Source organism: Dama dama, chromosome 11 (genome assembly GCF_033118175.1).
Source record: "Dama dama isolate Ldn47 chromosome 11, ASM3311817v1, whole genome shotgun sequence".
In the NCBI taxonomy this organism is placed as follows: Eukaryota; Metazoa; Chordata; class Mammalia; order Artiodactyla; family Cervidae; genus Dama; species Dama dama.
The window spans coordinates 20,158,867-20,180,797 of record NC_083691.1 but is presented as its reverse complement, the minus strand read 5'-3'; the positions used below and the strand labels follow the sequence as shown (position 1 = coordinate 20,180,797).

General features: G+C 48.6%; 1 protein-coding gene across 1 annotated transcript in view; it reads right to left on the bottom strand.

Moving 5' to 3' along the window:
* Nucleotides 1-62: 62 nt before the first annotated feature.
* Nucleotides 63-21,931, bottom strand: part of GREB1 (growth regulating estrogen receptor binding 1) — a 107,154-nt gene continuing 85,285 nt past the window's right edge. Inside the window, exons 24-34 of the mRNA XM_061154825.1 lie at nucleotides 20,650-20,752; nucleotides 17,076-17,234; nucleotides 15,968-16,110; nucleotides 12,423-12,584; nucleotides 11,321-11,525; nucleotides 8,665-8,839; nucleotides 6,887-7,105; nucleotides 5,289-5,424; nucleotides 3,922-4,122; nucleotides 3,109-3,247; nucleotides 63-1,757 (exon numbers count right to left, since the gene is read on the bottom strand). Coding sequence (XP_061010808.1) covers nucleotides 1,594-1,757; nucleotides 3,109-3,247; nucleotides 3,922-4,122; nucleotides 5,289-5,424; nucleotides 6,887-7,105; nucleotides 8,665-8,839; nucleotides 11,321-11,525; nucleotides 12,423-12,584; nucleotides 15,968-16,110; nucleotides 17,076-17,234; nucleotides 20,650-20,752 — 1,806 coding nt within the window. The 3' untranslated portion in view covers nucleotides 63-1,593. The remainder of the gene's footprint in view (nucleotides 1,758-3,108; nucleotides 3,248-3,921; nucleotides 4,123-5,288; nucleotides 5,425-6,886; nucleotides 7,106-8,664; nucleotides 8,840-11,320; nucleotides 11,526-12,422; nucleotides 12,585-15,967; nucleotides 16,111-17,075; nucleotides 17,235-20,649; nucleotides 20,753-21,931) is intronic.

The following is a 21,931-nucleotide window of genomic DNA, read 5'->3' as shown; positions in this document are numbered from 1 at the left end:
AAGAATGTTATTTTTTTTTTCAACTTTAAATTAACGAATAAAATGGGAAGAGCAGCCCAGAAACTGCCATTTATGAAAGACTCAAGAAGGTAGAACTCAAGAAGGTAAGTTTTTATTCCAAAATAGGAATAATGACATATACAAAGTGATCATTTTTTAGAAACACTGATCTAAATTTTTTATACTCGTGGACTATTTTTTTTTCCTCAGGGAAGAAAAGATTGACATTAACTCTTTGGCATCATCTTTGAACATAATTCCTTCTCGGATTAGTATCCATTAGAGTGCTTATAAACGTCTAAGATGGATGGACAAGAGTGCATTCTGCTGATTCATTTCTGAGGACCTTTCAACTTTTCCTCTGGCTACGGGCCACTCCATAAACAGTGTGGTGGGGCGGGGAGACGGACCCCGGAGTCTGCTCTGCTTCTCAGCAGCTGTGTGATCTTGGGGAGATGCACTGTTTGCATCTCAACTGGCTCATCTTTCAAATGGGAAGAATGATTCCACAGCACAGGCTGCTGGAAAGGGTAAGCGAGACAGTAGCTGTGAAAGCACCTGGCCCCGGGCCCGGCCTCTAGGGGGCACCCTAACATGCTGGTTTAAAAAATATTCTGGCAGGCAAGGCAGAGGATGGGTAGCACAGTACAACCCTGTTACTTTGTCTGTCCCCTTCCTCTCTGGACGGGGACCTAACATTCAGAAGAGAAGACGAGCAATTCAGGGAGCTAAAAATTGAGCTTCAATAAATTAGAGTCAGAAGTCTAGTTCTTATCAACTATTTTCCCTATCACTTTGGTTGTTTTCACTGTTTGTTTCAAGTAAGACGTTTGGCTCTCTTTCCTTTGTAAGGCAAATTTTGCTTCTCAAGGTCAATCTCTGCAATCCTAATTTCCTTCCTGCAACCCCTGTAGTTTTTTTTTTTAAAGTTTCTTTTCACTTTTGCCCTTTCTAAGAGGTAGGGTATTTACCCTATACTATTTTAATAGAATCGTATTTGCTCTGAAGTGAAACTATTTGTTTTACTTTATTAAATTTGATGCCTTTGGGCTAGTTTCTAAAAGAGTCAACTTACACAATTCATAATTAAGTGAACCTACTTCATTTTTCCTTGTGTCCAGCCTTTAGGTTAAAATTGTCTTTTGGACTATTGCTCTGGAGTAGGTTAGAGGGAAACCTACTCAGCCAACATCACATCCATCATCTGAAATGCTGGCATCTCTACAAGCTACTCCAAAAGGGACCCTTCAGAACTAAGAGGAAAGTCAAGTTTGTCCAAGTGTGTCCATGGAAGCATATGGATGACGTGACAGTAGGCAAAACTTTGTTCTTCATAAAATGGACTTTGATACAGGCCAGGGCGGTGGGGTCTGGCCCGGAACCTAGAAGTCTGGGGTTGGAGTTCTTGCTCACCATCCACTCGTCCCCGTTGCTCTCAGTAAGTCTCCGTGCATCTCTGGGACCTACGGTTCCCTGGCACCTACCGTGAAGGTGTGGCCTACAGACACCTCTGGGTCCCATCCCAGTCCAGACACCCCGGGGTTGTAATTCTTCCTTTAGCCTCAGCAGCCTGAGGTTGGGCAGGCTCCACCCTCAGATGTGCCGTCCAGTCAGGAAGAAGAGCGGCCGGTCCTCCTTGGCGTTGGCCGTCTGGAATTCGTCTCGCAGCCGAAACTGCCACTCGTCTTCCAGCTCCAGGCGGACGACTGTCTGGCGGAGCGAGTTGCGGTCCTGACAGATCACACACAAGGTGGCACCTGTGAGGACAATAGCAGAGGTGTGTGAACGGAACAGGGGAGTTTCTGCGCAGGAAAGCTCCCTCGCGGCTGCCGTTTGCCAGAACAAAAGACGATGCTGCTTTTGGAAGGGAAGGACCAGATGTCCAAGCGAGTGCCTATTTCCAGGGGCTGCTTCGCCATCTTAGCCAGACGGTGAGCGTGCGACTTGGCAGGTCTGGCAGATGAGACAACACGGAACCAAGAAATGATGGCAAAGAAGCGAGCAGACGGGGAGAAGGAGACAGACTCTTAAGATCACAAACCAGCATCCTCAGCTCCAGCCCCCGGTGGGAAACACCCTGCCCCATAGCCTAACCCTTCCCTCTTCACCCATCGCAGTCGTCCACCGGCCCAGGCCCCACACATCTCCTGCCTCTTCTCCTGCCTGGCAACGTGAATTCTCCCTCCTCTCGACACCTAGCACACATCAGTAATCATTGGTGTTCATTCCATCTACCCCCCACCTCCATGTCCTATCCTCCTATTAGACAAGATGTTTCCCAGGAGCACAGAATGTTGTGGAAACCTCTATTTCCCCAAAGCTTATGCAACCCCGGTGCTCACTCAACACCTTGCAGAGAGGAAGGTGGGTGTCATGGCCAACCAAGAAAAAAGTGAAGATCAATTAGGGATCCCAGCTGGATTGGAAATAGTGTTTTTAAGTCATACTGAAGTGAACATTTCCCACTCTCAAACACTCCAGCACGAAAACACCTATAGAGGGAGAAAGATTAGAAGAAAAGTAAAGATGCACGCAGCAGCCTAAAACAAAGAACATCCACCAAGAAGAAAACATGTCTAGCGGGTCTGCATGCTTAGGCTAACAGCCTGGCCTGAAAAGCAGCAGAAAAGCTGAAAATATCTTCTGGTCACTGGGAAGAAAGAGGATGTGCCTTATCTCTGTGCAAACAGGTAGAGGGGAGGAGCCACCCTGGGATCCCACCCCAGCTTTCTTGTGCCTCCCTGGAGCGCCGGGGAAGTCACATGCCCTGAGTCTCAGTTTTGTGGTTGTTGTTTAGTCACTCAGTCGTGTCTAACTCTTTGCGACCCCGTGGACTGTAGCCCACCAGGCTCCTCTGTCCATGGGATTCTCCAGGCAAGAATACTGGAATGGGTTGCCATGCTCTCCTCCAAGGGATCTTCCCAACCCAGGGATCAAACCCGTGTCTCCTGCACTGGCAGGCAGATTCTTTATCACTGAGCTGCCAGGGAAGCCTGAGCCTCAGTTTACTCATTGGCAAAAAGGACGAGGACCAGATTCACCTCCACAGAGGTGCCAGTGATGATAGCCATTCAAGTCAAGGTCCACCGCAAGAGCATGAGAAGTTACCTTTCAGAAAATGAAACTTTTTCAAAAAGCTAGCTCCCACAAAAGAGTCACAGAGGTACAGCAGGAGTCCACTGAACACGAAGTCAGAGCAGCTGATGTTTAAAGAGTGGGGCCTGGAGCTCACATAACACACAGAGATCTGGGGGGAAAAGAAAAGCAATCCATGAGAAAACGTCATTTTCCATGAAACACTCCGCAGCACTGTGCTAGAGCTTTGCATCTAACAAACATTAACTGCCAGGTCAAGCTCAGGCTTGGAGGACCAAAAACAATATTCAGTGTCATTTTCAAATCTTATGTTCTCAACATCAACCCTGAGACTTACCCAGATATATCTATTCATTACCTCATTTGAGAATCAGAAATGTTCTGGCATGAGTAGTAAGTTTGATTCCTAACTTTCCATGTCAGGGTGTGTGTGCTAAGTCAGTTTAGCTGTGTCCGACTCTTTTCAATCCCATGGACTGTAGCCCGCCAGGCTCCTCGGTCCATGGGATTCTCTAGGCAAGAATACTGGAGTGGGTTGCCATGCCCTCCTCTAGGGGATCTTCCCGGCCCAGGGATCGAACCTGCGTCTCCTGTGTCTCCTGCATGGGCAGACAGGTTCTTTACCACTGAGTCACCAGGGAAGCCCCTTGATATGGGGGCACACTGTTTCAATTCTTTCAGCCTTTACCTTATCGGCTGTAAAGCGGGGGCCAGGCCGGAGCTGACGCAGTTGGGGGGCTATAATTCCAAGCTCTGGGTTCCAGCTCCTGTGTTGAGGGACTTCTCTGATTGATGGACTCGACAGCGCCCCCCTCAGACGGTTACCTGAGACCCCAGGTTCAGGTAGCAGTCCACGGACAGCACAGGGTGGCCGGGATTCTTCAGGGACAGTGGGAAGAAGCGGTGGCTGTGGTGCTGGAGGAACTTCTCCAGGAGGAGCTGCGCGGGGGCCGCGAGGAACGTGTGCTTGCTGTCGGGGGCGCAGATGTACTGGGCGGGCACAACAGCCATGGGGCTGTCTGACACCTGTGTGGGGACGGGCGGGCGTCAGCCACTCCCAGGGACCCAGTGGGGGCCTTCCCAGCATGGATGGCTGTGTGCAGCTGTGATGTGAGAACACATACATCCATGGTGAAGCTCTCCATTAAGGGAAATCTGGCTTAACTAAAGTGGGACGTGTGAAAACTGACCACGGGATCAGTGATTGTAGACAATGACCACTCCGTGCAGAGACATGGCTGTCTGATCTAGAAAAAAATAAGAGAACCCACGAACCCAATGTTCCCCCAAATCCTGAGATGTCAGCCTCTGGGAAGGGCCAGCCTTCCCCCTGACCTCCAGATCCCCTCTGTCTCCTGTCCAGTCCCACTGGTCTTCCTCTCGATGGTCCGGCCCTCTGAGCCCACAATTTCTTACTCCATCACCAACGTATTTCCCAGGCTGGAGCCAGACAGACCGGGGACATATACATAAGACTACTCAAGTCCTCTGATGGACACTTTTCAGGGGGTGCTCATTACTCCTGAAGTCAAGAATGTTCCCAGGGCAGAAGAGGTTCTGCCTACCTCTCCAGCTCCTCTCTGCCACTCTCTTCCATGGATCAGAGGGACCTTCAAGGCAGGGGTGTGCCAATGACCTATGGGTTCCTGGAGGATACAGATTGCCGAGGACACATCTCCCCCCACCTGGAGGCTGTCTCCAGGGCAGATGGCACACCCATCAGGCTAGCGTGTCAGTCCCATTCAGACAGTATTTAGCAGGCGCTGTCCCAAGGACCCTAAGAAGAGCACGGTACCACATCTGACCCCCAAGGGCTCTGCCCAGCAGAAAAGCCAGACAAGTGAGCAGCAAAGACACTGATGGAGACGTGCTCAAGAAACCACGTGGAGAGAGAGCGTGGGGTTTGGGGGTGGGAGGTGAGGGCAAGGGTGCATGGGAAGGCTGGTGGTGGGCGTGCACCAGGGAGACACACGCGCGCAGGCACCACACACACACATGCACACACACACACACAGAACCAGAGATGAAAAGGGAAACTCAATAGAGTCTTTCCCTTCTCAGGGCTCCCAACTGGCAACTCTCACTGCCCAGCCATCAAGCCCACCCCGCTGACTCAGAGGTGCCCGGGTGGCCTCCCTGCCAGCTTTCCCACCACGGGCAGCAGCTGTCTCCGGGCACACGGCCGCACCCACCTTGGACGTGATGTGGAAGGACCTGTGCCCGCCCACCGCGATCTGCTTCTTCATCACGCTGAAGCGGTTGAACCGGCAGAGCAGGAGGCCGGCGCTGTGCACCCTCAGGTTGAAGTCCACGTCGTCACACATGAACCTGGCAGGAACCAGAGGAGGGGGCGGGTCGGCCTCCAGGCAGCTCACAGTCACGCCCCCACCAGACACCCCCATACCGGGGGCTGGGCAGGTGAGCAGGCTCGTTCCTGCCCCCAAAGACCTTCCCCGGGAGGCACAGGAGGCAAGTCAAGAAGGAAACAAGCTGAGATGCCCCTGCACCAGGAAGGCAGGGTGTTCTCAGGCTTTACTACAGAAGCCCTGTCACATGCGGACCGTGCATGCCACGCCAGGCACCGTGAAGGGGACTTAACAAACGTCACTTCATCCATCCATTAAAAAGAAACCAACTGACCTCCCAGAGTAAATATATTGCTTCCCTAGTGACTCAGATGGTAAAGTGTGTCTGCCTGCAATGTGGGAGACTGGGGTTCGATCCCTGGGTTGGGAAGATCCTCTGGAAAAGGAAATGGCAACCCACTCCGGTACTCTTGCCTGGAACATCCCATGGACAGAGGAGCCTGGCAGGCTACAGTCCATGGGGTCGCAAAGAGTCAGACATGATCATGACTGAACATGGCACCCCATGCCAGGAACCGTGAAGGGGACTTAACAAATGCCACTTCATCTGTGTGTTAAAAAGAAGACAACTGACCTCCCAGAGTAAATATATGAGCCACTGTTACAGCTGAGGAAATCAAGACTCACAGATGGCCAGTCATCTGCCTAAATTTCAAAGCTGACAAACGGCAGAAGCCACATTCCTGGCAGGTCAGTCTGCTCCAAAACAGACACTCCCCTGCAGGCACTCTTGGGGACGTGCCCACTGCCTGGCAGGTAGAGGGCTCGCTAACATTAGCAACTGGATTCTTCTTGAGACATGAGCACTCCTGCAGCTAGATCCAGAGAGAGGGACACAAGGAAATTATCATTTCCTTCAGCACTCAAGCTCCTAGAAAGTAATGTGTTCACAGAAGGAGCCAGAAAAGCAAGAGAAACACCATCTAGAATGGAAGTCATTAAATAAGGTACCATGTGAACTGGTGAAGGAAGCTGAATGGTCTTATGCAAATCTCCCCTAAAATTATGCAACAAAAATACTAAAAAAAAAAAAGAAAAACCCATGAGGACTGAAAGCAAGGGGCCAGGCCAGTGCCATGGGTGGGAAGGCCTTGCAGGGCAAGGAAGGAGCAAGGGCCCTCCAGGAGTAAGGCTTCTCCTTGCAAAGGGCCCTGGGTCCATGGGGCTGAGCTGATGGATGTGGTCAGGTGGGGGACCCTGGGACCGTGGGCTGAGCTGATGGCCATAGTTGGGCACAGGGCCCTGGGGCCATGGGCTGAGCTGATGGCTATGGTCGGGTGAGGGACCCTGGGACCGTGGGGCTGAGCTGATGGACGTGGTCTGGTGGCAGACCCTGGGACTATGGGCTGAGCTGATGGCCACAGTTGGGCACAGGGCCCTGGGACCGTGGGCTGAGCTGACGGCCGTGGTCGGGCGGGGCTCACCGGTTCTGGTTGTACTGCACATTCTGGGTCAAGTCCACGTTCAAGACGATGAAGTCATGCACGTGGCAGCGGGAGAAGGGCTCGCGCACCTCGCGGCTCCCGGTCTTGCTGGACCACTTCCGCATGCCGATCAGGGCATAGTGGGTGATGTTGGGGGACGCCTCGATGTGCTGCATGATGTGCTTCAAGGACACGTTTCTCTCCGACCAGGAAAATTCTCTGCTCAAAGGAGGGAGATGGACATTCCCAGGTCGGCATGCAGACTGGGCCGGCCAGGCCACTGCTTTCCTCTGAACGTGCCAGGCGGGCTGGTATGCCCAGAACACATCACAGCCACCAGGCACTTCGAATTCATTATCACTGATCCTCGCAGCAATCCTGTGACATATAACCATCATCCCCATTTCACAGATGAGGAAGAAGAGGCTCTGGCTGACTTGCCCAGTGTCGCTCAACAGAGCTCGGCTGGAAGGGTGTTGTCTGTCTCCAGAGCCCATTCTCTGCACCATGCCACAGCACCTCCCATTTCTGGTAGCAATTCCAAGGAGGTTGGGGAGAGGGAAGGAGGCCGCATGTAAACACCTCCCACCCCACCCTGATGGCGACTGAGTTTTGGGAAGACAGTGAAGGCCCCCTGACGACCAGGGAGGGCAGCCGAAGGGAGCGACCCCGGGGCTGGTAGCCCAGGCAACAAGAGTTCTGTGTGTGAGAGACCCAGTAAGTGGCTCAACGTCTCTGCATCTCGGCTTCCTTTTCCCCAGCTGAGGGGCTTCTGCTAAGCTCCCTAAGGCCTCAGCCAGCTCTGACACACCAGGACTTGAACATTCTGCTTCAGAACGAAATTCGGAAAAGCTTAGTTCTCTTCCTCATCGCTGTCCTCAGCCAAGCTCTCGCCCTCGGAAGGGTGACAGTGAGAATATTGAAAGCACACCGGCTTGCTGTTGTTATGTCTGTGAGCTCTACCAGACCGAATACATTTGTTTCTAGAAGAACAGTGCAGAGGATGGAAGTTGCTACACTAGTACTTAGGACTCACTAACACAAAAGAAAAGAACTAACCTCACATTGTCTCTCAAAAAAAAAAAAAAGCCAAGCATTCAAGTCATTTCTCAAATAAGCCAAAGATAACGGCTAAGTTGAAATACTTGTGCCAAAAAACCACACAGAGGTATCTTCCCAATGATGCTCAGATGCAGCTTTTCAGATGTGCCTTTTCTACCTCGTGCCGCTCCATCATCCCCCTCCAGGCACACAATTCACGGTTTACCTAATCCTCGTAACAAACCTCTAGGACAAGGGCAAGGGCCCCTTTGAAAAGTGAGGAATCTAAAACCCAGAAAGAGTCGTTTCCCGAACGTCACACAGCAAACAAAAATACAGCTTCATGTCAGGAGGAGGTTGGGGTGGGGAGAAAGTTCTCGAAGGTGTAGGGGAGGGTGCATCGGTGATGGTGATGGTCCATTTCTTCATCAGGGGGTTTGTTAAGTGGGTGTGTTCATACCTGGATACGTATGACACTTTCTTTTTCCAATATATTTTATACTGAATCTATGTTGCGTTATTTTCTGTCTCTACTGTGTCTCAGTAAAATGTTTTCAATTAAAAACTCAAAAGCTTGGCAGGTGAGCCCACCCCAGGCAGGGCTCTGTCCACTGCACACCCCATCTTCTAACAGGAGGTGCCCTCCGGGGTCCTCAAAGGATGGACAAGAATCCCCCACTGGGCAGAGCGCCTGCTCCCTTGTCTCACTGGGGTGCCGTCAGGAAAAGGGCTCTCACCTGCTTCTCTCACCCCCACCGTCGATGTCCACCACGTTCCACATCACGCAGGAGTCATCAGAAATCACAATGAAAGGCCAGATGTCCTGCGGCTTGATTCCCAGCTCCTCCTGACGGTTCCGCTCCAGCTCCAGGTTGTGGTAAGACAGCTCCTTGATCAGGAAGTGGGCGGCGCCTGAAACGAGCAGACAACCCTGACTTGGGTCAGTCCAAGTGCCCACCCCAACCCAGGACAAAGCCCCGGTGAGAACGAGAATTTGATGAAAGTCCACCCAGGCCCCAGCCCTACCTGCTCTTATCTGCAGTCCTTATGCACTCGCTAGAGGCTGTTGACTTGGGAGAGGAAATTCGAGGGCAGAAAACACTCCCCTCCCATTTGTGCACACATCTCTCTATTTATCTTTGCTTTTCTAACAGCCGAGACCATGAATAAACCAATAACCGAGCACTGAAGAAAAGAAGAATCGTCAACAAATCAAAATAGCTTTAAAAGCCAGAAAGCTGAAAGAGAAATGTCTTTCGATTCTATGCAGACAAAAACCGTCTCTCACCATCTGCCTCTACAAGGATGAGGCCACTAGTGGCCACCTTCAACACACCCTGCAAGCAGTTCAGGGTGGAGAATGAGGCACTCTGTGCTCTGGGAAAAACCAGCAGAACAGGCCTTCAGATCGTGGGATATTTTTCAGGAGAAGATTTTATGAGCCCAGTTTCGTGCACTGTCTCCTATCTATAAAAGCACTAAAATCCTTAACGGAGACACCTGCTGTCCGTGACCAGCACCATCCTTCTGGTGACCAGCAGCATCCCTTCACTGATATGTGTGCCTGATGGCAGTTAACCTCCTTCACCAAAATCACATATACACTGACCTCTCCCTCATCTCTTGGGAGCAGTTCCTCGGAGCTATCTGAGAGGCTGTCTCCCAGGCTTTGGTCCTCATTTTGCCCCCAGTAAAACTTTACTTACAATTCTCTCATTGTGCTTTTTTTTAGTCAACACCTAGAAGACTCTCTCAAGTCTCCATTCACAGAAATTTGAGTAGGGCATATCTTAAAGGGTCTATCACCAAAGAATTCAAGTGACAGGTTATCCCAGAAAACCTGCAATTAGTGAAATTAGGGTATAACACTGTGGAAAATTCTGAAAGAGATGGGAATACCAGACCACCTGACCTGCCTCTTGAGAAACCTGTATGCAGGTCAGGAAGCAACAGTTAGAGCTGGACATGGAACAACAGACTGGTTCCAAATAGGAAAAGGAGTACGTCAAGGTTGTATATTGTCACCCTGCTTATTTAACTTCTATGCAGAGTACATCACGAGAAACGCTGGGCTGGAGGAAGCACAAGCTGGAATCAAGATTGCTGGGAGAAATATCAATAACCTCAGATATGCAGATGACACCACCCTTATGGTAGAAAGTGAAGAAGAACTAAAGAGCCTCTTGATGAAAGTGAAAGAGGAGAGTGAAAAAGTTGGCTTAAAGCTCAACATTCAGAAAACTAAGATCATGGCATCCAGTCCTGTCACTTCATGGCAGATAGATGGGGAAACGGTGGAAGCAGTGACAGACTTTATTTTGGGGGGCTCCAAAATCATTGCAGATGGTGACTGCAGCCATGAAATTAAAAGATGCTTACTCCTTAGAAGGAAAGTATGACCAACCTAGACAGCATATTAAAAAGCAGAGACATTACTTTGCCAGCAAAAGTCCATCTAGTCAAAGCTATGGTTTTTCCAGTAGTCATGTATGGATGTGAGAGTTGGACTATAAAGAAAGCTGGGCGCTGAAGAAATGATGCTTTTGAACCATGGTGTTGGAGAAGACTCTTGAGAGTCCCTTGGACTGCAAGGAGATCCAACCAGTCCATCCTAAAGGAGATCAGTCCTGAATATTCATCAGAAGGACTGATGTTGAAGCTGAAACTCCAATACTTTGGCCACCTGATGTGAAGAGCTGACTCATTTGAAAAGACCCTGATGCTGGGAAAGATTAAAGGCGGGAGGAGAAGGGGACAACAGAGGATAAGATGGTTGGATGGCATCAACGACTCAATGGACATGAGCTTGAGTAGATTCCGGGAGTTGGTGATGGACAGGGAGGCCTGGCGTGCTGCAGTCCATATGGTCGCAAAGAGTTGGACACGAATGAGTGACTGAACTGAACTGAACTGATTAAGAATATTCAGGGTCTTCCCCAGTGGCTCAGTGGTAAAGAATCCACCTGCAATGCAGGAGACGCAGGAGGCTCAGGTTCAATCCTTGGGTCAGGCAGATCCCCTGGAGGAGAGCATGGCAACCCACTCCAGTATATACATGCCTGGAAAATCCCACGGATAGAGGAATCTGAGGGCTACAGTCCACGGGGTTGCAAAGAGTGGAACACAACTGAAGCCACTGAGCACGCACACACACAAGAACATTCAGAAGAGCACACACACACAAGCACACACACAGTTTGGTGGTCTTGGTGCAGTGGTGGGACAGCAGTGATTATAGAATGAATGTCATTAATATGCACACACCTGTTGGAGGGGACTAAGGGGAAATAGGTGTTCGGTCTAGAAAAACATTTCTCAGTGGATTTCCTATGAAGTCAACGTGTCTTGAATTTAACTTTGCAACAAATTTGGCAGGAATAAAAAATGGCCTACCGACTCCAGCGCTGTTGAAGATGCTGGGGAGGACCAGCATGATATGGTTGGGCCAGTATTTCTTGTAAATCGCCATCTCGTACTCCTTGACAACCAGCACATGCAGGTGGCTGGCACCGTCCATCGCGTGGTACAGGTTAAAGAGTCCGTGCTCGTGACGGCCAGTTGTGGGAGTGAACGTCGGGCTCTTTATGTATTCGTGGCTCTGGAGAGCATGAGCACAGAGAGTCAAGCGTTTGTCAGCCTGGCCACGAAGACTGCCCGCCCTCCGAGATGGGACTCTGCAGCCTCCTCCATCAGAAGATGTTGCCTGTTTCCACACGCCTTGCTCTGGCTGAGCCTTTGGACTTGCTTTTATGGATGAAATGCAGTAAAGATGGTGGCGTGCCAGTTCTGAACCTGGCCTCCAGAGGCATTCTGTCCTCTCTCAGAACCCCCCACCCCTGGGAGAAGCCCGGGCTAGCCTGCTGGATAAGGAGAGGCCACAGGAGCAGACACGGGCGTCCCACTGAGGCCACCATAGTCCAGCCCCACCGCCAACCTGGTAACTCACTTCAAACACAAGGGATGGCAACCAGGATAACCACCCAGCAGAACCGAGTCCAAACTGCCAGTGCACAGAATACAAAGTGAAATAAATGCTTGTTTGAGAATGGTTTGTAAGGTGAGCAAAACTAACGGGCTTATATCAGTGACCCAAAGCCACGACCCTCACCTATTGGCGCCTAATACACGTTGAGTGCACGTTATTCCCATGTGACTTAAATCCCTCCACTTGGAGCCATACAGCCTAGCTTCTTATTCACTCAGGCTGTGAATCTTCTATATAAACAACTGTGTTTTCTTTCACTCTTTTCTCAACAACCAAGCTAGGTCTTCCATTCCTTCTCGATTTCTCAAAGCACTTGCCATAAAGCTGTGCGCTGAGCTGGTGCTCCTAACCAGTTCTGATGGGAACCATCAAGAAAACGGAGTAGAGTAACTAATAAGGCCTCCGTCACCCTCTAATAAAGGGCCGCACTACCCCTTCACAAAGGTTTTCATTGCTTGATAACAGCCCCTGGGTCTGCAAAGCTGACTCCCACGGCCACAGGGCCAGTACCTTGTCTGTGACGAGGGGCAGTCGCATGCTCTCCAGCTGGCCTCCAGGTTGGCTGAAGACAAAATGGTGCTCCTTGGACTTGGGGATGATGAAGTGGAGCTGGATTTCCTCTCCTAGCATGGAGTAAGAGAAGGCAAAGGCGTGCAGGGTGGACTCATAGAGCTGGGGTGCGAGGGGGAAAGGATAGAGCTTGTCATCAGAGTCCGGCCTGACCTCCCGGAAGAACCCAGGCCTGCTGCGGCCATGACCACACACAGGCCATTGCCACTGCTGCCCCAGCAGATGCCAGTTCATAGCATGGACACCCAGGTCTCGCGAGTGTGTACCCAAGGCCACACCTGATTGGCCAGAGGCTCCCAGCCTGGTGCTGACCCATCAGTACCCAGGGGATGCCTCTGTAGCCTCCCAGCCTTTCTGGACTCTGGATTGGACCCAGAGGCATGCTTGGGCACCAAAGCCTTCATGCTCCAGGTCACATTTTTAATTTCAACAAAGATTATTTTCCCATCACAGCTAATCTGTATAACAGCAGAAGACAATAGATAACTGTATAAACTTGTGCGTATCCGTCTCAGGCACCACATCCAAGACTCAGGAGCCAATGAATATTCCTAGGTCCTCACTCCCATGGTGGACATCCAGAGGTCTTGGGCTCACTCCCATCCCTAAGTCTAGCCTCACCTCCAGTCACTTTGTCTAAAGAGTCCTCCCATTACCCAGTCACCATGCCCACACTGCTCCTGGTGCGATCTGCCAGCCCGGCGAAGCCCAGGCCAGAGGTATGCCTCCTCCAGGCCTCGGCTCTGGCGTCCACAGCAGGGCCTCACCGGCCCCTCTCCCTTCAGCTGCCCCTGCAGAGGCACAGCTAGACTGTCCCACGCCCTCCCGGGAGCCACGGGGACCAGGGCAGGGCTGACACGGGCCAGGACGTGCTGGCTGTGACGTCTGACGGACTGTGGCTCTGCTTTGAGAGCTGAGATGAGGGAGAAACAGAAGCTGACCAGGGGAGGGAGCAAAGAGGGACATAACCGAGGAATTTCCTAAGACCGCCTCCCAGGGGAGCCTTGAGCAATGAGGAGAAAGAACCAAACAGCAGAGGCAGTGACCTGTCAGCAGGGAGTCAGCATGTGCCCCTGTGTCCTCAGGGGCCTGGTTTCACACCCCTGCAAGTGTGGCCCCAGACCCGACCCGCCTACACAGAGGCTGGCCCTGGGGGTTGGAACTCAGACCTGCCATCCTGTCCCTTCTCCTCCAGGCTCCATCCACTCATTCACTGCAGACCCTGAAGCAACCAGGCACTGAATCCTTCGAGTCTCTGCATTCTTTACATTTCAAGATCAAGAAAATGTTTTCACTTGTATTTTTCTCTGCCTTGAAAGAAAAACTTCATCTCCAAGGGAAGAAATGTTAGGAGGGTTTATCTGCAGCAAATAGGATTTCTGATCATTTTTAATCCTTTGAAAAACCACTCATATGTATTTTCTAATTTTGTCTAGAGTACAATTGCATTATTTGAAAAAAATCTGTGCTTAAAGGAGACAGGTGCTACTTCAGTAGCAGCTAAGCTCAAGGCCGGGCAGATTTGGGAAAATTAAAGCTACCATCTTCTGTTTCCCTCTGCAAAGGGGATAGACAGAGGAAGCTGGCGCCCTTGTCACCTTCAGGCCTTTCTGGGGCAGCTACAGACTGGAAGAGCTGGCCTGCACCCCTGGGTGCCGCACAGCTATCTGTTTCCCATCAGCTGCCCTTGACTCCTCTTTCCTTGCCTGCATCTGAAATGAAAAGAAATTCTAAGTGTAAAATCCCACCCTCCCTCTATTTCTAGATAACCAGCCCACAGGCCCCCAAAAACCTCCACAAGGCTGCGCTTAGCCACTCAGTTGTGTCCAACTCTTTGCGACCCCATGGACTGCAGTTCACCAGGCTCCTCTGTCCATGGGGATTCTCCAGGCAAGAATACTGGAGTGGGTTGCCATGTCCTCCTCCAGGAGATCTTCCCAACCCAGAGATCGAACCCAGGTCTCCCACAACTGCAGGCAGATTCTTTTACTGTCTGAGTCACTGGGGAAGCCCAAGAATACTGGAGAGGGTAGCCTTTCCCTTCTCCAGAGGATCTTCCTGACCCAGGAATCGAACCGGGGTCTCCTGAGTTGCAGGCAGATTCTTTACCAGCTGAACTACCAGGGAAGCCCCTCCACGGATTAGTAAGAGACTACTCAAAACTGGTGGATGTTAATTAACTCAACTTATTGTGCCAATCATTTAGCAATATATACATATATCAAACCACTATGTTGTCTACATTAAACTTGCACAATGTTATCGGTCAGTTATATCTCAAAAAACTGGAAAAATTGTTCATTTTCTTATCAAGTGTTCATCAACTGAAAAAAATCAACTTAAAAAATAGAAAAATAAAAAAATAAGAAGAAGGAAATACCCCCTCCCAAGGTAGCTTTGCCCCCATCAGGACTCAGCTAAGAGTTCTCACTGCAAAGGCCCCATCCCTCCCTGCAGCACGAATGACTCTATGATCTGTCTGTGCCCACCCCCCCCAGCCTCCTGTCCTGGGACCAGCCTTCATTCTAAGCTCCATCAACACCCACTAAAGTCACTTCTGATTCCTCTAGACACCCCTCGTCTCCCTGCTATTGCACTTGCCATTTGCTCCTTCCCCCCACTTCTGTCCACCTTGGCTCCTTGGCAAACTCTTACTGATCCTTCAGAACCTTCTCTCCTGCTCCCTGCCCAGTATCATATCTTCATTTATTAAATGGGGATGATGCTATAGCCTTGTGGGGTTTTAATGAGAATTAAAGAAGAAACTCAACAGCATGGTTTCCTAACCAAGTGCCCCTTGAATGGATCACAGGTGTCACTTGAACATAAACTGCTTCAGCCAGAGCCCTGGGAGCAGTCTTATCCATCTACCCAGGGTCCAGGGCAAATATCATTTTCTATCACGTAAAAAATTGGGAAGTACTGGATATAAAAAGTGCCTAGTACATAGCCCGGCGCGTAGTAGATGCTCAGTAAATGCAAATTTCTCTCTTAAACCTCATAATGTCTACATGTCACCCATACCGCTTTCCTGCCAGCTTTAGCCTGCTCCAAAGTTTTGTTTATGTGCACCTGTCCATCCCTCGACTGTGAGCCTCAAGTCTGGGGTTTTCTTCACCTCTGAGTCTGTGTCCAGTACATAACAAGCACTCAGGAAGTGTCTGCTGCACTGAACTAACTAGAAATTGCTAAGATGTAAAGAAAAGTAAGACTTTGATAGCCGGTTAACTCTGCCACTAATACATGTGTTACCCCGGGGGAATCACTGTTCGGGAGCATCAGTAATAATTTCAGAGATGCTTGAAGGCAATGGCGGATTCAGGACGAAAGCGCTTCTTCCAGAACTTTCCACCTCCTGACTCCAGGATGCAAACATAACAAGAAGAAGGAAACCGAGGTGCTAGCCAAGGTGAAACACGTAGCCAAGAGTCGTCGAAGTGCCCGCTGGAGTCTACCTGGGGCGCTACCTGGGGGCTCTGTCCTACCTGGTAGCGGGGGTGGAAGCCCATGTACTGGTGGCACTGCTCACAGTGATGGTAGGTGTTGTACGCTGCGAACTTGGACAGCCTCATCCTCGCCGTCTGGCGTCGCATGTACAGGTCCTCCGGCTTCCGGTGCGTCCCTCTGTCTGCACGAAATCCCAGCGTTAAAGAGCACAGGAGGCCCAACCAATACTCTCTCCTCCCACTTGTTGGCAATGAAACACTCTTAACAGGGCTTCCTGGGATCGCCTCTCACCTGTCCGCCCCAAGCTGACTTCACTGGCCAGAAAGGAGAGTCTCAGCGGGATAAATTAGACGCTACATTCACATGGCATCTCACTCATCCTGCTACAGATGTTTTATAAACCTATTCAAGGATTAGATCTGTGACAATGTAAATCGATCACTGACTTAATATGCAAATGCTGCAAAGCACATGATCACCCCTAGGATTTCAAACGACTTAGCAAAATCAAGATTTTAACACTCAACCTCCATTCGAGAAGGTCTATGTGAAGTGTGAAGGAGGCTTCCGTGAACGGCATCTGCTCTGGGCTCAATGTAGATAAAATGATGGAATCGACAAGGAGACTGGTGTCTTCCTCTCACACTGCATTCACTGAACTTTCCTGGTCAGTGCTTATAATCTTACTGGCCACTCACATCCAACGTTTGTCACCAGTGACTCTGAAACCCGGTAGGGTCATAATACTGTGAAAATTAGTGGTCCTCAAAGAAGGAGCGAGAAGACAAGAGACCAAGGAAAGGCAGGATGGGAAATAGATGCATTTTGTTGTAACAATCCAAATGCATAGAAAAACATACATCTTTTTCTTCGATTAACAAGAATCTTCAGAATATTCCAATCATGAAAAGCCATCAACAGCGTCCTCACATTTTTCCACACTAATGGAGCAGCAAGTCTTCCCTCGTGGGGTCGAAGAGCATTTCCTGTCCAGAGAGGTGGTGACCTCACTGCTCTCACAGGCACCGCCAGTTCACTCATCACCATCAGATATGTTCATCACTAGCAAGATTTAGCTCATCCCTTTAAGAGGCTATTCCCACATACTCTGGAAGAAGGTGGAAGCAAGAGTTTGACAAATCTGACCTTCGCTCTTGACACTTTGATGGTGTGAGCAGATCAGACTGGCGTCCTCATACTTTGGATCGTGAATAATGTAGTCAAAAGGCAACTTCTTGAACAGCTCCAGGTCTGGCCAGGGGTCACTGAGCTGGAGGTAATGCCAATCCGAATCTTCTCTGAGGTCTACAGGATCGGGAGAAACACAGATATGTGACAAAATGGGATGTGAGAAAGATTTATTTCAAACGTGCACAAGGGTGATGGTTGGAGTGGAACTGATGCTGAGTCTACAGGTTACCATGGGATCTCAAACGCCCAGGTACATGTTCCATTTTCAGGATTCTTCTAATTCAGCAAGAAGGTGCATTCAGATCTATCTCTATCCAGAGAAGGGGCCTTATGCTGGGTTTCCCATGGGATGGGCTTGCTCTTCTGACTTCCACTAACTTCCACTCCTCCCAATACACGTAACCCTGTGCTCTGTGCTTTTCCCTGGCCCTGTCCCTCAAATATATCACACTGGTTACCAGTACCAGCAGAAACTGATGCAGTTCTCTCTCGCGCTCTTATATCTAAATGTTACCCAGCCAGTAAGGCCCAACTCCTAACACTACACCTCTAGGAAAACGCTTATAAATGCTCAGATCCACCGGCTTCCCCTTTCTGAATGCCAACACTACTCCTGGATCAATCCATGTTTTCACATTTGCCGTGTATCATTGTACATTATAATCAGTATAGTCTACAGTGCTCATTAAATGCTTGTTGGCAAAAAGGTAAAAAATTCTAGTTGGTCCAACCCCAAATTATGTAATATATTGATTTCATGTATATGATATTTTATACATATGATACTGAAAGTGCTGCACTCAATACATCAGCAAATTTGGAAAACTCAGCAGTGGCCACAGGACTGGAAAAGGTCAGTTTTCATTCCAATCCCAAAGAAAGTCAATGCCAAAGAATGCTCAAACTACCGCAGAATTGCACTCATCTCCCATGCTAGTAAAGTAATGCTCAAAATTCTCCAAGCCAGGCTTTAGCAATACGTGAACTGTGAACTTCCAGATGTTCAAGCTGGTTTTAGAAAAAGCAGAGGAACCAGAGATCAAATTGCCAACATCTGCTGGATCATCGAAAAAGCAAGAGAGTTCCAGAAAAACATCTATTTCTGCTTTATTAACTATGCCAAAACCTTTGACTGTGTGGATCACAATAAACTGTGGAAAATTCTGAAAGAGATGGGAATACCAGACCACCTGACCCACCTCTTGAGAAACCTGTATGCAGGTCAGGAAGCAATAGTTACAACTGGATATGGAACAACAGACTGGTTCCAAATACAAAAAGGAGTCCGTCAAGGCTGTATATTGTCACCCTGCTTATTTAACTTCTATGCAGAGTACATCACGAGAAACGCTGGGCTGGAGGAAGCACAAGCTGGAATCAAGATTGCTGGGAGAAATATCAATAACCTCAGATATGCAGATGACACCACCCTTATGGTAGAAAGTGAAGAAGAACTAAAGAGCCTCTTGATGAAAGTGAAAGAGGAAAGTGAAAAAGTTGGCTTAAAGCTCAACATTCAGAAAACTAAGATCATGGCATCCAGTCCCGTCACTTCATGGCAGATAGATGGGGAAACAGTGGAAACAGTGACAGACTTTATTTTTGGGGGCTCCAAAATCATTACAGATTGCAGCCATGAAATTAAAAGACGCTTACTCCTTGGAAGGAAAGTTACGACCAACCAACCTAGACAGCATATTAAAAAGCAGAGACACTACTTTGCCAACAAAAGTCCATCTAGTCAAGACTATGGTTTTTCCAATAGTCATGTATGGATGTGAGAGCTATAAAGAAAGCTGAGTGCTGAAGAGTTGATGCTTTTGAACTGTGGTGTTGGAGAAGACTCTTGAGAGCCCCTTGGACTGCAAGGAGATGTCCATAAGAAAGAGAAAAAAAAGAAGAGGGAGAGGAATGCTTATTATGTATTTAATAGGTGCTCAGTGCTTCATATGTATAACATCATTTAATCTTCACAACATCCTGTAAAAGGGGAATTATGCACTTTTTGCCAAAGACAAAGCCAAAGCAATATTTGAGAAAATAAGGCTTTGACGTTTAACACACTTCAGTCAAATCCTCTTTATCATTGGTGTACCCAACAAAAGATGAGACAGAAACTCAGCAGACCCACTGACTTTCATCTGCAATACGGTTCCAAATTGTGGGGGAAATGGTGGAAAACTCAGAGTGCAGATGAGTGTAGATACGGTTCCTTTTTCCTTCAAAGGAAAGATCAAGGGCTAGACAGGCTTCCTGGGTTCTAAATTTTCTCCCAGTCAAAACTCAAACACAGTTAAGAGCATGTAAAGAAGTTCTGTGTGTGCAAAGGGCAGGACTTCCTCCTTTGCCAAGGCTGACTACATTGCACGTATATACCCCATCTTTATCCACTCAGCTGCTGGCAGGCGTTTATCCATCAATGGACACCATACAGTTGTTGCTACATCTTGGTTACTGTGAATGATGCTGCAATGAACATAGTCACTATGAGAGGTGACTGTGGTGATTATTCCACAATGTGTATCAAATCATCCAGTTGTGCACCTTGAACACACACAATAGAAGTGCTCTTAGATGCCAGTGCAGCCTCGTGGGGCTCCTTCTCTATAATACAGACTCCTTACACAAATCTTCGTTCCCAACAGCTTCATTCAGTAAACTGTTTCAGGGCCACTGGAGCGGCGCTAGAAGAGGAAGGGGAGGAGGTGCTCTACAATAAGCATGAAACATGTTCAAAGACAGTCTTCCCTTAATCAGGATAAACTCTGCTCTGGGAATGAGGAAAAAAAGCCTAATCCCTACATATCATGTATTCTTCATTTTGCCCCAAGATGCTGACCTATGTGCTCAGCGGTCTGAAAGGGAATTCTCATCTGATGGACAACTCTGCTTTCTAGAGGCAGCGTGCATGCATTCTCAGTTGCTTCAATCATGTCCAACTCTGAGACCCCAAGGACTGTAGCCCACCAGGATCCTCTGTCCATAGGATTCTCCAGGCAAGAATACCAGAGTGGGTTGCCACTTCCTTCTCCAGGGGAGCTTTCCAACCCAGGGATTGAGCCCATGTCTCCAGCACTAGCAGGTGGATTCTTGACTCACTGAGCCACCTGGAAAACTCCCTAGAGGCAGCAACCAAATATGGTTCCAGTTCTGCTACCCCTGAGCTGGCTCCTGAACATGTTACTTAGCAGGAAAATGGATTAACAATATCTGTCTCTCGGTATGGTAGAGGAAGTGAATGTGGTAATTTATGTAAAGTAACTGGCACAGTGGTTGACATTTGAAAGGTATTCAGTAAACAGCAGTTACTTTTAGTATCATAATTTTATCTTCCCCAAGGCCTTCCAGGCTCTACTCTAGGATTGAACAAAATGACTACAAGGGAAAGATAAAAGCCCTCCAAAGTCCTTGGGAGGAGTCAGATCATTAATCTGAGAATTCCATCTTGAAAGTAAAAGACACAAGCAATGTCACTTGAGAAACTGATGAAGATCATTCCAAGCCCCAGGGTCATCAACAGGGAACTCACTGATGTTGATCTCTTCCTCATCGTAAACATCCACTTCCGTCAGCCGAATGAGCATTCTGGACAAAATGCTGAGGAACTGCAGGTAGGCGCCCGTCTTCCCGATCTGCAGGGACAGCGAAGTGGGAGCCGACCATCAGTACGTCCATGCTGAGTGCAGGCGCTGGCTGAGCACCTGACTTGCCTCCCCTCATCCACCAATCTTAACCCTCTCGCCCAATTAAAATGAGGGCTAGGGGGACGCAAAGACCTTGGCGGGAAAATGTGGCCTGAACAAACGTGGCACAGGCAGACAGACGAACTCCCGTGGGCAGGAGACCCACCTGCTTATCAATCATCGCAAATGTCTTTCCAGATTTTAATTGGCCACACTGTTAAGCTGTTAGAAATAGGACTCCATCACAAGCTGAACAAAATGTTGCTTCAGAAAAAAAAACAAAACTGACGTTTTAATAATGCCTTAAAAGTCTTGCTCAATTGCAAATTGTGATCTTATATTAATGGATGTATCTGTAGCGGGACAACAAAATTCATTGTGGGAGATGTGAAAGGTTGGCATCACACCTCTCTCCTCCTAAGTTCAGGATTTCCTTCTCTTCTTGTATTAATAGGTCCCCACCCCCATTAAGCCACCATTAGGCCAGTATACTATTGGTATTAGAGCACTGACGTCACAGCTGGCTACAAGTGGACCTGGGGGCTAGCCTCCTCTCCCGCCCACCTTGGCATCCTAAAAATGTGCTCTCAGCTTAATGCTTAAGTTCTCAGCTTAATACCTGGTTCATAGGAAGGATTCAACAGATGCTGATGAATGGAAATAGCTAACTTACAAAATGAAAATATGAAATACAACAGAGGGGAGCTTTAGAGAAAATATTCGCAATGCATATAATTCACAAAGGATTAAAATTTATACTCTAAAAGAACAAAGCAAAAGGAAAGAAAGTCAAATGGACTAAGGAAAAATAAATAAGAGAAACAAAACCAGAAAGTCATTGTAAAAGAAATACCAGTGACCAATAAAGATATTAAAATACACTCACCCTTACTAATAAAACTATGATATACAAAATAATTTTCCCCTATCAAAAATGCAAAAATTTAAAGACTGATAACATTCAGTAAGATGAGGGTATGGAAAAACCAGGATTCCTTTATAAAAAACATTTTACTTCCCCTTATTAAAAAATTACACAAAGTACTATATGCTTATCTAAAAGTGCAAAAAATACAGATCAATAAAAAAGTAGTCAAGTCACTCAGTCATGTCTGACTCTCTGTGACC